The sequence below is a fragment of the Crocodylus siamensis genome, chromosome 7 (genome assembly GCF_052110815.1).
Source record: "Crocodylus siamensis isolate JL-2025a chromosome 7, ASM5211081v1, whole genome shotgun sequence".
Classification (NCBI taxonomy): domain Eukaryota; kingdom Metazoa; phylum Chordata; order Crocodylia; family Crocodylidae; genus Crocodylus; species Crocodylus siamensis.
Window position 1 is genome coordinate 29,595,334 of NC_143401.1, and position 14,421 is coordinate 29,609,754.

At 43.2% G+C, this 14,421-nt stretch overlaps 1 protein-coding gene across 4 annotated transcripts in view; it reads right to left on the reverse strand.

Moving 5' to 3' along the window:
- Positions 1-14,421, reverse strand: part of KCNMA1 (potassium calcium-activated channel subfamily M alpha 1) — a 1,030,169-nt gene that overhangs the window by 38,020 nt on the left and 977,728 nt on the right. For all 4 annotated transcript variants that reach the window (XM_090058809.1, XM_090058810.1, XM_090058812.1 and 1 more), the window contains one exon: positions 12,491-12,609. In XM_090058809.1, the coding sequence (XP_089914935.1) occupies positions 12,491-12,609 (119 nt within the window). The remainder of the gene's footprint in view (positions 1-12,490; positions 12,610-14,421) is intronic.

Sequence of the window (14,421 nt, forward strand, 5' to 3'; positions counted from 1 at the left end):
GAAAGATGATGAGTGCCGCCCAGTCCCACAAGTCCAAGTCCAGATGAACCCAGGAAGTACAACAGACCATACCTCACACTAAACTGAAGGGTACCTTCCTATTCTGATCTGGGGATGAATTCCTCTATGAATGCAGCTCTGATACTCATTTTAACACTATGCGTGTGACCAGAATAGCATCATGGAAAAGTCAAAGCCAAGACCAAAAGTGAAGGCATGCAATCAAAAAGGAGTAAAACTCTTTGTAGCCCTTGTGAAAAATCAGGGGTGCCCTGAACATAACTAACATAAAAATATTATAATAAAATGCAACCCATGCTATAAGCATGTTTCTTAAGAACTGAAGACATGGAAAACAAGCTGAATCCAGAGGGAGCTGTCCCAAGTAGGTAGACCCACTTTTCCTAATGGCATACAGGCCTACTGCCCCTGTTTAGCACTGGTCCAAGACCAGCACTGGGCAGCCACATCTTTGCAACTGTCTTTCTGCCTTTGCCCTCTCACTTGCTGTTTGTCACTCTGAAGCCACCCTCACATTAAGAAATATTTCTTTGCCAGACATATCCCACATACATATTATTATCCTTTGTGCTTATTAGTTCCCCATCAGCATTCCATTCCAAACACCGATGCATTTATATATTCATTACAGGGTTTACAGTTATATTTATGTGCCTGTGCCACATTATAAACTAAACTCCCATCATGCTTTGACATATGCTAATTTGACATCATACTATAAAACTCTTTGGAGCTGGGAGACGGGACTAAATGGATGCTTCTACTGACGTAGAGCAAGCATTTTTTTCTTATCAGGAACTGGTTGGGACATCTTTAGGCAGTCTGTATTTCTGGAGTACTTTGTTCAAAATCAGATAAAAAATGAACTTGTACAATGTTGGTAAACTATATGGAAAGTTGTGCAAAAACCTGTTGATATAGAAAATATCCTATTGGCTAATTTATTGAAAACCAACAGGCTATAAGTATCAGGCCACTGGACAGGTGTGTCAAGTTTGTTCCAGGAATTGTTTCAGTCATCACAGCAGACCCAGCCCTGGGTAACATATGATCTCTCTCTCTGCTGTTCAGTTATGGTCCTTATTGACATAATAAAGAACTAATTGAGCTTAGCCAGTTCCATGTTCTGAATCTTTTCCCTTAACAAATAGTAAACTAATTAGGAAGCCAGATATGAGGCCAGTATCAGCTGACCCTGGGTAAGATGAAATTGTGGTCTACTTACTGGTTTAAAAACACAAGCAGCATAGAGAAAATATTTTGGCTTTAGTGCCATTACATACAATACTTGGGAGATTTGTTTTAGCTGCTGATTAATAAACTGCCAGAACACTTTATAGTTGCAACTTCAATAAACCTGACAAACTAATTTCTCCAAGTAATACATAGGTGAATTTATTAAAAAGCAAACCTCTAAGTTTACTATCACAACACTAGCTGAATGTTTGTGTTACCTAACTATGCAAATACTAACTACTTGTAAGCTAGCTTTATCTGGTGGTAAAGTACTGACCACTGGCCATGGAAAATGAAAAAACTGGAGATGCTGAAGTGATTTGTAATTGACTTAGCTTGTCACTGGGATGCATTTTTTGCCCTACATATGCTAAAGGGAGCTAATCCCTGGGATAATGTGTGCAACTTGCTTAAAAATACGTTTAAAAAGATCACATAAGGAAAGAATGAGCAAAGCTATGTAAGGTCTGCATATAGGCTAGGAAAAAGTACCTAAGTAACTGTTTAACTCCATGCAGCCAGGATAGAGTAGGAAAAAAAATGCAATTGCAAAGCAAACTAATGATTGAAAAGTTGCTTACTATGTAGCTTGAAATCTAAGCTACAAACTAAGGCAAAAATGCATGCCAACAAATCATTTTCAGTGCTGCAAAGCAAGTAAAGAATCTAAGGGAACAGATCCCTATGGTGAGGGGACTGGTAGCTGTATCAGTGTGGATAACTCAACCTACTGCACCCTTCCTTTTGTAAATTAGTGGTAATAACTTGAGAGAGTACTCCAATTTTTATTAACAGGCATATAATTATCAATCCAATCAAGATAGATGGGGGTGATGAGAAGCAGTATAAAGGAAAAATTGCCTGTGGTAGATATCAAAGGCAAAACAACATCACACAAAGGACATGCCTACACATGCAATTAACTCACAACAATAAACTCTGGTGCATGTTGTGCTGGAGTTTATTGCTCCTGGGTATGCTGTTTGAATGTGCAACTAAGACTGCAGCACACTGAGCCAGGTCAAAGCAGCCCTGGCTAACAGGAAGGCTAGGGGTCAGCCTGCCAGCCCAGGGCAGATCCAACCCAGCTCAACATGCCCTGGAAGGCCTGGCTGGGGCATGCGTATGCTCCAGCGAGGGGCTAGCCAGCAGGCAGCCCCCACACTGAAGCACCTTTGTGCCCCAGTCAGCTGGGTCAGTGTCTACACATGCATTGTGCAGAAAATAACTCCATAGCAGGATAATATTTGTATTTACAAATACTAACCTGCTGCAGGGTTTATTAGTTTCCTGTTTTCTAGTTTCCTGCAGTTTCTGCGCGTGTAGACACTGAGACTTCTATTGTTGAGCTGATTAGGCAACTCCACACTATGTGTCTCAAGCATACTTAAAATAAGCTGGAGAGAAATATGACATTTCCTGAAATCCAAAACTCTCATGTCCCATACACTGGGCGCATCTACACAAGAGCTTTACTGTGGAGCCGACTAATTAGCTCTGTACTAAGGCATTACTGTCTACATGTGCAGTGCTATTAGACCAAAGCAAATTAATTAACTCCATCACAATGCACATGTAGATACTGACGCTGCCTGCTGGCTAGCTCCACACTGTAGCACCTTCATGCCCCAGCCAGCCCCTCGCCAACATGTTGATCTGACCCCCCGGGCTCCCTGCCAGTCAGGACTATGCCATCCCAGCTCAATGTGCTGCATTCCCAGGGGCAAATGTAAATGCTGCACATGGGAGCAATAAACTCCAGCGTGAACTATGCCAGAGTTTATTGTTTTGCTTTAATACCAGGTGTAGATGTATCCAGAGTGATAAATACATGTATAAATAAAGAATAGCCTAGAATACTTTATATAATGTTTAGAGAATAGATCGAAAATCCTTTAACACTGTATCACATGTACTAACTTAACAAACAGCCAAAAAGTTACAGTCACCATAGCTAAAACAAAATTCACCATTTGACAATTGTTTTAAAAGAGTGGCCAAAGCCCCTAAAAACCTTTAAAAATTACTGACCCCTTTGAAAGAAAGTCTGGGCCCTTCAAATCCTCAACCACAGCAGGAAAGCTCCCATTCAATAAAATACTAGTTTCTAACTCAACCGTGTCTGAGTTTCTAACTCTACCATTTTGGTAAAGCACAGAAACAAAAATGAAAAGTAACTCGTGTACCAAATATAATAAAAACAGAAAATAAATTATTTCAAAATTTTATGTTTTTAGCACATGCATCTCTTTGTTCAAATTAGATCAGAACTGGAAGAAACTAGCTTATACACAGTTGGTAAATTAAAATGAAAATTCTGTAAGAACATTCTGATTATGAAATATCCTATTGGCTAATTTATTGTCAACAAGTGGGCTATAAATATTAGAGCACTGACTTGACATGTTGAGCTTGCTTCATGAATTGCTGCAGCCACTGCAGTAGAGTCAATACTGGCTGATATATTATTTATATCACTTCTTGGGATTATGCTCATAATTGTCAAAATTAAGTGATGTTGGTCAGCCTGTTTTTCTGAACCTTATCTTTAATGAATAATCAACACCTACATATGCAAGCGCCTCATGCAGCAATAAAAATTCCTCATGACTCACTAGGGCAGATAAAATTGCTCAGGGCCTCTTTCCACACGCTCCAATGATGATTGCAAAAAGACCAATACCCTGTGATGCCTCTTTTCTGGAACCTATCATATGTAACTTCTCTAGCAACATTTCAGAATGATTCTTGTTCCTTGTTTTACTTTGATTCCTGTTTCTGAACTTCACTTCTCTTAGGTCCTGTCAGCACCCATCCTTTCATTTCCAGTTGAAATTAATTTGAGATCCATTTGGAACCATCCATTTGATTGTGTGTCAGTATTATTTTCTGCCTCTGAAATAGCTCCCTTTTACCAATAGTCACCTTCCAATATATTTGCAGATTGCCATCTTCTCAACCTTCCTTTTGCTACTAAACATACCATGGTCTTTTCATCTTCTCTCATTAGAAAGGTTTTCTGTTCATCTCCTAATCACCCTCACAATCCTTCTCTATACCCATTCTTATTTAGATTCCTCCTTTGGAAAAGTACATAGGTGAAACATTTGGTACACATGGAATAAAGAATATGGCCTTCCACTAGAATGATACTAATACTTCCCTGTCTCACTTATAAAAACCCTGCCCTACTGATACACCAAAAAATTGTGCTGTCCTTTCTAATGACCATGTCACACTATAACGGCTCACAGTCATCCTACAATAAATGAATACACCTGGATCCTTTTCCTTCATTACAACCAGTCTATGAACCCCTGCTCTGAAGCAAAATCACTTTATATTAATTACTAACCACCTTGTATTTCATACCCATTCTACTACTCATACCACAAGCTTGTCAAGTTCTTCCCATGTAGTTAATCCCATCTCTCTCCATATTAGTAATGCCTCTTACCTCTGCATCATCTGCAGATTTCATAAGTGTGTAGAAAAATAAAGAGCTCCACACGACTGCACTCACCACTAACCCTAAACTGTTCTCTCAAAATGGAATATTGGATTAGTCTGATGCAAACATCCAGTAATAAATGATTCCTGTTTCCCATTTTACATCCCTCTTGAATATTTTTTCCTTTGCTGTCCTTGCATAGTATCAAAGGCAAAGTAATGTGGTGACTTGAAATTCTATCTAGCCTTTCCTTCCTAACACATAGTATGGGCCATGTTGACTTCATTCCTCCAAACTGCATTACCCTTAAATTAAGACTGCAGATGATGTTCACCCATGCAAAAATTATTCATGTGCTAGTACATTTTTGCAGTATTACAGGCAACAGATTATTTGGAACTATCCCCCATTTCATCACAGCAAGTGGACAAAGTTTGCCTTCTACCTTGTATACGGTATTCTCACATATTTCTTGGATACATCATTCATCCTACTTGCAGATAGAGACAAAGTATTTATCTGTTCTCTAACTGTTCCCCAATTCTTGCTAATCCCTGTCTTTTCTATATGGTGGTCACACTCATTCCCTGAGATTTTTATTTTGTTTTAGCTACATATTTGCATAAAGGCAATTTTGCCATTAATTTCAGTTTTTCTGTACAAGGTTTAGGTCAGCTAAACTCCCTTGATTTTTTCCACTTTCTGACCTCTAAAAAGAGCTCTCCATCATAATCAATTCCATCTTGCAATCATTGTAGATTCTCTGCTTTCTCTTGATATGCTGTTATTGAAAACACTTGTTCGTACAAACAAGTCTATAGCCCTTTCCTACCAGTTTTCCTCTCTAACTTGCAATGCAAGTTACAGAGAGCATTTGCACTTGGAATAATTCCTTGCTTTCTTTGCAGTCAGATCCTCAAGTGTTTAGGTCTGCTCAGCTTCTATACCCCATGTCCTTAGCTCCATACTAGTTTGCCCTTCCTAAATGCAAAAGTGTAGTCAGAAACTATCCTGATCCAAAAAATAAGATCAAACTGAACTAGCTTATGATTACTTTCACTGAATTTATTTTCCAACTGGCTTTTCCAAGATTGTTACCACTTGCTAAAACCAGATTTAAAATGGCAGATTCCTTCATCACTTTGGTGACCGAGACAAAAACTGGTCAGAGATGTCTTGTCAGAGAGTATCTGTGCTCTGACATTCTGGGTGCATCTACACAAGATGCTATGTCACTGTAGCAACAAGCTACCTCATTATAGCATGTCATTATGCTGACATAGCTGCTAAAAATAACCGCGTGCCACTGAAACAGTGCAGTAATGGCTGTTACTATGCCATCATTTAGTACTTCCTAAAGCAAGTACTAAATGCTGGCACAGTGGGGGACACATGTAGATGTGCCCCCTCAGTAGCATTTGTTAGGACACTGTATATCTGGGAAGTTAATCACCCTAAAGCACAACATTTCTTCTTAGTACTAGTATCTCCCATCATCTCACAGATATCTTGTTCTGTACCAAAATTTGAGCCCAGGATGGCATCCACTTGACATAATTCCTCCCCAAAGCAGTATTTGCTCACACAGATTCTGTTTCACTGATACTTTGACTTTCTAGTTCTTTATAATCTACAGTCATTATATACAAGGCTACCCTTCAGGCTTACTTTTATTTCCTTGAAACACCTTTAAATGCCTGTCCTACAGTTATAACTATCACTCTGTTTTGGTTCTTCCTTGTAAGATCTGTTTTGCTGTCTAACACCAGAAGTTCTAATTCCTCTGTTTCCTGCCCCTTGCTTCTAGCATTGTTACACATGCATTTCTATTTCTTCTGGCTGGCTTTCAACAAATTTCTGGTTAGAAGTTGAATGATCCACTTACTGACTGAAACACTTGTCTCACTGCCATCAAAGCTAGTGTGACCTTTTTCTTCCACAGTGTTTCTCCCTTCATTAACACAGTCTCATTGACAAACTCACTCTCATGCTATACATTTATTCTGGGCATGGAGATGACACAAGTTCTTTCCATCCTTCTCCCTGATTTACTAGTTTAATGCATCTTGAATCAATTGTTCCAACCCTGGTCACTGAAGGCTGTTACCCTGGCCATGAATGTCTACTGGCAAACAAACTCAGTGAAATCATTCCAATAATGTTTGGATCCTCATAATCTTGTCCTCCTCATGCTCCCTGTCACAAAACATAAAGAATCCACTGAAAAATGCCTGAACTTTTGATTCTTTAAGCATTTTTTTCAACATGGCATCTTTTCAACCATGAACCTACCATGTGGTTTGCTATGACATAAAGAACAAACAAAGGATTGTTTCTTGTCCATCCGGCAGGATTCTTATCAATATGAGGTTCATCTAATACTGTTTTACCTACAAGGCAGCATCTGTTTCTAGTCCCCATGTCATCCTTTGTGAGAAATCTGTCCATTCCTCTTAAGACATTAAACTCCTGCTGCTGTCTCCTGCTGCTATGTCACTGTTCTGTTTTTTCCCTTCTGCTCTTGATTATAGTTGTCTTCTATATGCTTCTGAACCACTTCTGCCCTTTTTGGTCTATGTTCACAGATTAACTTCTCCTTTTTTGGGTCAGTTATTCTTTCCTTCCATATTGTCTCAACAATGGGTCCCACCTCTTTTTACCTCACTGAGCAATGAAGCCTATTGCTAAAGTTTATTTCCTCCTCTTTAGCAGGTTTCTTTCTCAAGCATGCTTCCATGGGTTTCCTTCTTCATCTAAAGGTTTGCCTTCTACATTACATTTAGTGGCAAGTCCTTTCCCACTTGAGTTCACAAACAGCAGTGCTTCTGTTATATTCATGAAACAGCAGCATCTCCTCACTCACAAACCCTGCAAACCACCACTATCAAAGAAACCCACATATTCCTTAGGCAAATGGGACAGTTTGTTTCTCACCAGAGCTAGCCCTGTTTAAATTCCTCTGCTTCTTGTCCAGTTAACTTACTCCACCGGTCACAAGACGATTAATAAGCCACCAGTGAAAGTATTTAATTACTGGCTGATGGGAAGCATTAAAGATATGGTCCATTCCATGGTGATTTATAGAAATAATATCTAAGAGCAATAGGATACACTTTTTAAAAAACAGACACATACATTCATTTCAAGATAAATAAACAAACTCTGAAGTAAGGCTAAATATTTATTTCCTACATTTGCAAATGAGAAACATAACTGGAAAAATCCTTGAGTACAGTTCTCTGTGGTTGTAGGCATCCATGTGTTTACATCTCTGCAAAACAATCCAGTGTCATTAATGAAAAGTCATTAATGAAAACCCTACAACATACTGTGGAACACAAGCAAAAGATAAAGGATCATCAACAATACCTTGCCCCCCAACAATAACAGGGAATTTCTTAGGGAAATCTAGGAACAAGGACACGACCTACACTACAAAAAGTCTAAAGGTAGGCAAAATTGAAGTGGTCATTCTATTGGCAATTCCTTCCCAATTCCAAATCTGGCAAACTAGTTATTCCCTCCCTGTTTGAACAACACCCAACATCTCTGAATGCAAGAGGTGTATTTTTTGAGAAAAGTGGCATGCCTTGTGTGGCAAGGCACTGTTTGTGCCTGTCACTTTAAGGGCCAGAAGACAGCAGCCGGCAGGTGCCTGATTAGGGCAGCCATTTTAGATTCAAGGCTGCCCATATAAACAGGCCATTTTTCTGCTGGGAAGCCAGGCAACAACATTGCCTGGTTGCAGGTATCTTCTGGAGTTAAGGGAGGAGCTGTAGGGGATGGTCAGGAGGCTCTTGGTCCTGGGCATGACCTAAAACTGCACCCTGCCAGGAGTAGGTGGCCTGGTGGGGCTCTCAGTGGCGCGGGAGCCCCCAGGAAATGCCAGGCCAGTTACCACCCTGGTGAAAGGTGGGTTGGGGCACCTTAACTCCAACTCCCACAACCGCGTGGGTTACCCCCTCGTAGGGTCTGGAAGGTGGACCCCAAAGAGAGTGTACGGCCATAGACTCAAGAACCTGTCTGAACATCCCCTGACTGGTCAATGCTGGGGCCAGGACTGGAAGGGTCAAAGGGCCAAGGGGCCCACTGTGAGGAACACCCAAGAGCTGAGGGCCTGGGGTTCTGACTGGCCTGGAGGTGAGCCAGGGCTAGTAGCCGAAGGTCCGGGGGGGGGAACCACACCCATAAGAGGGAGCACCTCAGGGAACTATGCAGCCTAGAATGAAGGCAGAACAGGCTGCCTGAATGGAGGGATCTAAGTGGGGTCCAACTAGTAGGATTCTGGGGCCCAGTGTGGGGCCAGTGATATGGATAACATCTGGATGTCATCTGCAAGGCTTGGGCTGTGGTGCAGGGGAGGTATGGAGCCTCAGATAGCACCCCTGGCATCAGGGCAGGAGATGGGCAGCCTCCCACTTAATTTACATGAATTAATACCAACAAGGCATGGCGGGCAAGAAGGTGGGTGGTTAGCCCAGAAACAGATGGGTGGGCCACAGGGAAATCGACCACAGGGAAGGCCCCCTGTTACACCTGGCCACAGTGCCATCTCTAGCTAACTTCCACAGAAGGAAGGAATACTTGAATGCAAAAAAAAAAAAAAGGGTGGGGGTGGGGGGGGCTGAGAGACAAAAAAAAAATGATTAGAATCCCTTATAACAGGGGTGGGCAATTATTTTGGTTGGAGGGCCACTTACTGAGTTTTTGCAAGCTGTCAAGGGCCACATGGGTAGCCCTGCCCCCTGGTCACAATCTTGGGACTGGAAGTCCCATCCTCTAACCCCCAACCTTTGCCACCAGAAGTCCCTCCCCTTGCCCCCGGGAGTACTCCTTTCATCAAAGGGTTTTGTCATCTCAGAATCAGAAAAATACCAAATTACATTCTAAAAATCGAACATCTACAACATTCATTAATTTGATTTCAAAAAACATTTTTGTCCTGATTTACCTGTGTTTGTGCAATCACCTATGTATACACTACACAATAGCTTAAAATGAAGTCTTACTCTTGTATATTTGGGGGGGGTTGGAGGGCATGGGGGCATAGGTTTGTGGGGGGATGTGGGGGAGGATATGGGTGTGGGGGGGTTTGTGGGGGGATAGGTGTGGGGATGGGGTGAGGGAGCATGTGGGTGTGTGTGAATATGTGGGGTGTGGATGGGCATAGGGCTTGTGGGGGACTGTGTTGGGGGGAGGTAACTGGGATGTGTGAGCAGGTCTTTATGTATGGTGGGGTGTGCTTGTGGAACTCGCCCTATGAACCCACACACTCTCTGTCTATCTTGCCCTCCCTCCCTCATTGCACACACATGCACTCTGTGCTTCCCTCACCACAGACACACAAACACACACTCACTCCCTTTCTCTTTCTCTGCCTCATTGGTCTCTCTGTCTCTTCTCCTCCCTTACTGCATGTGTGTGCTGACATGGAGACATAGACACTCCTGCGCCCAAGGTACTGGTGCAGTCCTGCGATGTAGCCCGGGGCCATGTGGTGTTGGAGCAGGCATGCAGGGAAGCAGTGAAAGCCAGGGCAGGCAGAGGCTTGCTGTGGGAGGGGGGCTTGGGGGGGGCACGACTGGGCCAGCCTTGTTGCTGGCTTCTGCCAGCTCCCCCTGGGTCTTACTGCCCCAGGCTCCTGTCATCTTTGACAGGCAGCCAGGAGCAGATAAATGTATATATATATTTTTTAATTCTTAGGGGCCCCACAGGCCAGATAGAATGGCCTGGCAAGCTGAATCCAGCCCACAGCCTGCATTTTGCCCACCCCTGCCTTGTAATCTAAACACAAGTCCTCAAAAGACAGCCTGACCTCAAAATCGACTGATTTCTCTGGCCTTTGCCTCTACCTCTCATCCTTGTGTTCAGGGAAACCAAGAAACATCATGCCACCAGGCACCTTCTGCATATGTGAGTACCTGGCACAATCATAAAGTTTCCTTTTAATAGTTGTCTGTGGATACCCAATGCTTAACTCCTATAACACATTCCAAGAACACCTTGTCATCCTATGTTGTACTGAATCCATTTTTAACTGATTCAGGTTCCTTGCCCCCCACTACTTTGGTAAACCATTCCAAAAATTTACTTTCCTGATACAAACCTTTGTGTAATTCACAGTGCAGATGTATTCATGGTCAGTTGGTACCATTGGGCTCTCATACCTATAACATATTTTGCCATAGCTAGGTCTTCTCTTCCCTGATAGTCACACAAAACATTTTTATAAAGATCATCCATTCCCCAACTTCACCTTCCATAATTTCTGAATCTATCTATCTATCTGTCCTAGGTTCAGTCATAAACATTCATAAACTATCTTGTGTTTTTGAAGACACCAACATAACCTATGCTAATCTCAAGGGTCCTACAAAACCCACTGCCCCATGGCACAGTAAGGCTAATTTACAAAACCTGCTGGTGAAATTCTGTATATAGGAAGCACCTGTAGACTTTGCAAGGATGCCCTGGGCTGTGTTTCCAAGTTAACAGTGACTTTCTTTACATTCTTACATCACAGAAAATCAGTCTACTACTTTTAAGCACTAATGGACGTTTATAGAAATGTCAAGGGTTTTTTTTTTATATAAGGGGAAAAAAAACCAAAACCAAAACTGATCATCACTTGCCCCCACTAATAGATTTTTTCCTCCATATTTGTTTAGAACTTGCAAGAGATCCAGGTTGGCAATTTGGGAAGCAGAAGCCTTCCACAAATCAGCAAAATATTGACATAGCAAGTACAAGGAAAGGCAGTGTTTCAATACAGAGCTGTACTCCCTGTGTCCAAGGCTGTATCTGAAGAAATCAGCCTAAAAAAATCAGGTTTCTCTCAGTTACTAAAATTTCATAGACATTAGGGCTGGAAAGGACCTCAGAAGATTAAGTCTAGCCCCCTGACCAAGGGGTAGGAAGTCAGCTGGGGTCATAGGATACTAGCAAGATAAGCATCCACATTTCTCTTGAAGGCATTCAATGTAGGTGGTTGAACCACCACCGGTGGTAGGCTATTCCAGACCTTCGGGGCTCGTACAGTGAAGATATTCTTCCTTATGTCTAGCCAGAAATGATCTTGCAGGAGCTTATAACTGTTCGACCTTGTCATTCCTTGGGGTGCTCTGATGAACAATCGTTCCCCCAGATCCTGGTGGACACCCCTGATAAACTTATAGGTGGCCATCAGATCGCCCCTGAGCCTGCGCTTTTCCAGGCTGAAGAGTCCCATTGCTCTCAGTCTGTCATTGTACGGTCTGTTTTCCTGATCTCAGTTAGAATAGTGTTTATAGTTTAAAGCATAGTTAAGGCTTTGTGAAGCCCTTCTTCCTTATAGCAAATTGTTTTGAACAGATTGAGATTTCTTTAAGGGTATAATCAGAATATCTTGGAACCTAACAAATGACAAATGAGACTAAGTTGAATACTGAGAACTGAAATTAGCATTTGCCTTTTTATACACTAAAAACAAAGTGAAAAATAAAACACTCCTCCCCTCCCAAAATCTATATTCTGTGATATGGTCAATGCTGCCTATATTGCCTGGTGCACTTAGCTTCTTATATTTAACTTGCCAAAAGGCTGAAATAGGCAACTGTAGTACAGCCACACTGAAAATGGTTAAAAATGTTAAAAACCATTAGCTAATTTCTATTATTCATACCCTATCACAATTGTAGGGATCTTACAGGCCTGGAACACTGAACTGCAAAGAGAAAGACAAAGGGGGAGAAGTCACGGGAGAGAGTGAGAGAAAAGAAGGAGAATGTAGAAGTGTAGACCTACCGTTTAGTGCATTGGCTAGGTGTATTTAGATGTGCATCCCGCAATCGGTAAATTCCAAAGCAAAGCATATTGTATGTTTTCAACGCTTTACAAAACAGGTCTCCATAACAACCACCATCCTAGGAGAGACAAAAAAAGAGGAAATTAAGCTTATATGCTGAGGACATTATCTCTAACTTTATCTGGTCACTTAATAAATGGAAAGATATAAATCTGGGAAACACGAAATGCCTTTTATTTGAAATGGGAAACCTTGAAAAAGACTATGTACTATACAAATTAAGAAAAATACAATCTCTGCAAACTGCTGATTAAAAAAAAAAGACTTTTCTACTTCTCCTCCTTTTATTCCTACTTTTTCCCCAGGGGTCCTATTCTGAAAGTACTTGCATTTTTTAAGTCATCACCTTGACCCAAACCATCACAGTGGTGACAGTGCAGGAAGAAGCTTACAAAAGTCATAAGGTGTAGATGATAGCCATGATGGAGGGTGAGGAATGTATTTTCCAACTCTTAATATTTCTCAGTGGTTAACATGTTGAAAACATTGCTGGTATTTTCATAAGTAACCTGAGAATGATTCAGATTAGTTATCAATTTACTATTAGGCTAGATATAAACCCTTGGTGCTTAAATGCAAAAGGGCAGGTCTAAGCCACTGCCACTAACTGACACTCTCCAGGTGAGGTACTAGCTCAGTAGCATAGAGAAAGACATTATTTACCAGTAACTGCAGTGCTCCAAGAGGTCTTGTCCCATGGGCCAGATCTGGCCCGAGAAGGGATTTTGTCTGCTCTTCAGTGGTTCTGAAATGCTAGGGGCAGCCTGGCCTGTGGTGTGTGCAGCTGGTCCCACCACAAGGCTGGGGCAGCACAGGATCCAGACTGAGCTTTCTGGCAGCCCCAGCTGCAGTGGCTCCTTTTGGCTGCCACTGCCAGTGTCACCGCTGCTGCCAGACCCACCCCGCTGACTGGGCACCATGGCCCATCCACCCTGAATACAGCACCAGGGGTGCTGGATGCAAAGGATGGGCAGGATCTCCATGGAGACCAGCCAGGACCCATGCATATGGCAGGTAGATTGGATACAGGTGAGAAGCAGAGTCCAGGGGTCAGCAGGGCCAGGGCCAGGCATGGGATTGGGATCACAGGGCAATGACAGCATGGGGCCAAGGTCTGGGGCAGAGCTACCATTAGAGGGCAGGCCATCCCAATCCCAGTCCAGCCCTGGCCCCAACCCCGCCCACCTGTCCCACACCCAGACACTGCTCCACATCTACTTGAAGCCCCATCCCTTCCACCCAGCCATGTGCCCTGCCCACGCAAGTTCCAGCTGGTCTCCATCAGCTGCATCAGCGCATGTGGCAGGAGCAATGGGAAGTGGATTGAGGCTCTACACTGGGCCCCAGACCCACAGTGTCACCACATAGTGATCCTGATCTCAGTCCTGGTCCTGGTCCCTCTGGAGTGGCAGGGGCTTAGCTGCATTTTCCCCCTGCCTGCGCTGGTCAGTCCCTAGCACATGGCTCCGCCGCCACTTCTGGTGCCGATCCAGCCGGGCTCCTCCCATTCCCAGCAGCTTGTGAGAATCCAGCTTCAGCTGTGTCCTGCTCCGGATGGGACAGACCCACCCGGGTCAGCACCAGCCAGCAGAGGCAGTGGCGGTGGAGCCGTGTGCCGCTCGGGACTGACCAGCGCAGGTAGGGGGAAAGTGCAGCTGAGCCCCTGCTGCTCTGGCTGGGCTCATCCTGTCCCGAGCGGCACATGGCTACTCCTCTTCCCACACACATCATGTCAGCAGTGTCAAGCTGATGTGGTGCGTGTGGGAACTTTGTCCCTTCCCCAGCCCTTCAGCAGCCATTAGGAAGCTGCTGAGGGGCTGGGGGAGGGACAAGGGGTGGGAACAAAAGTAAACAGTGTCGCAGCACCATG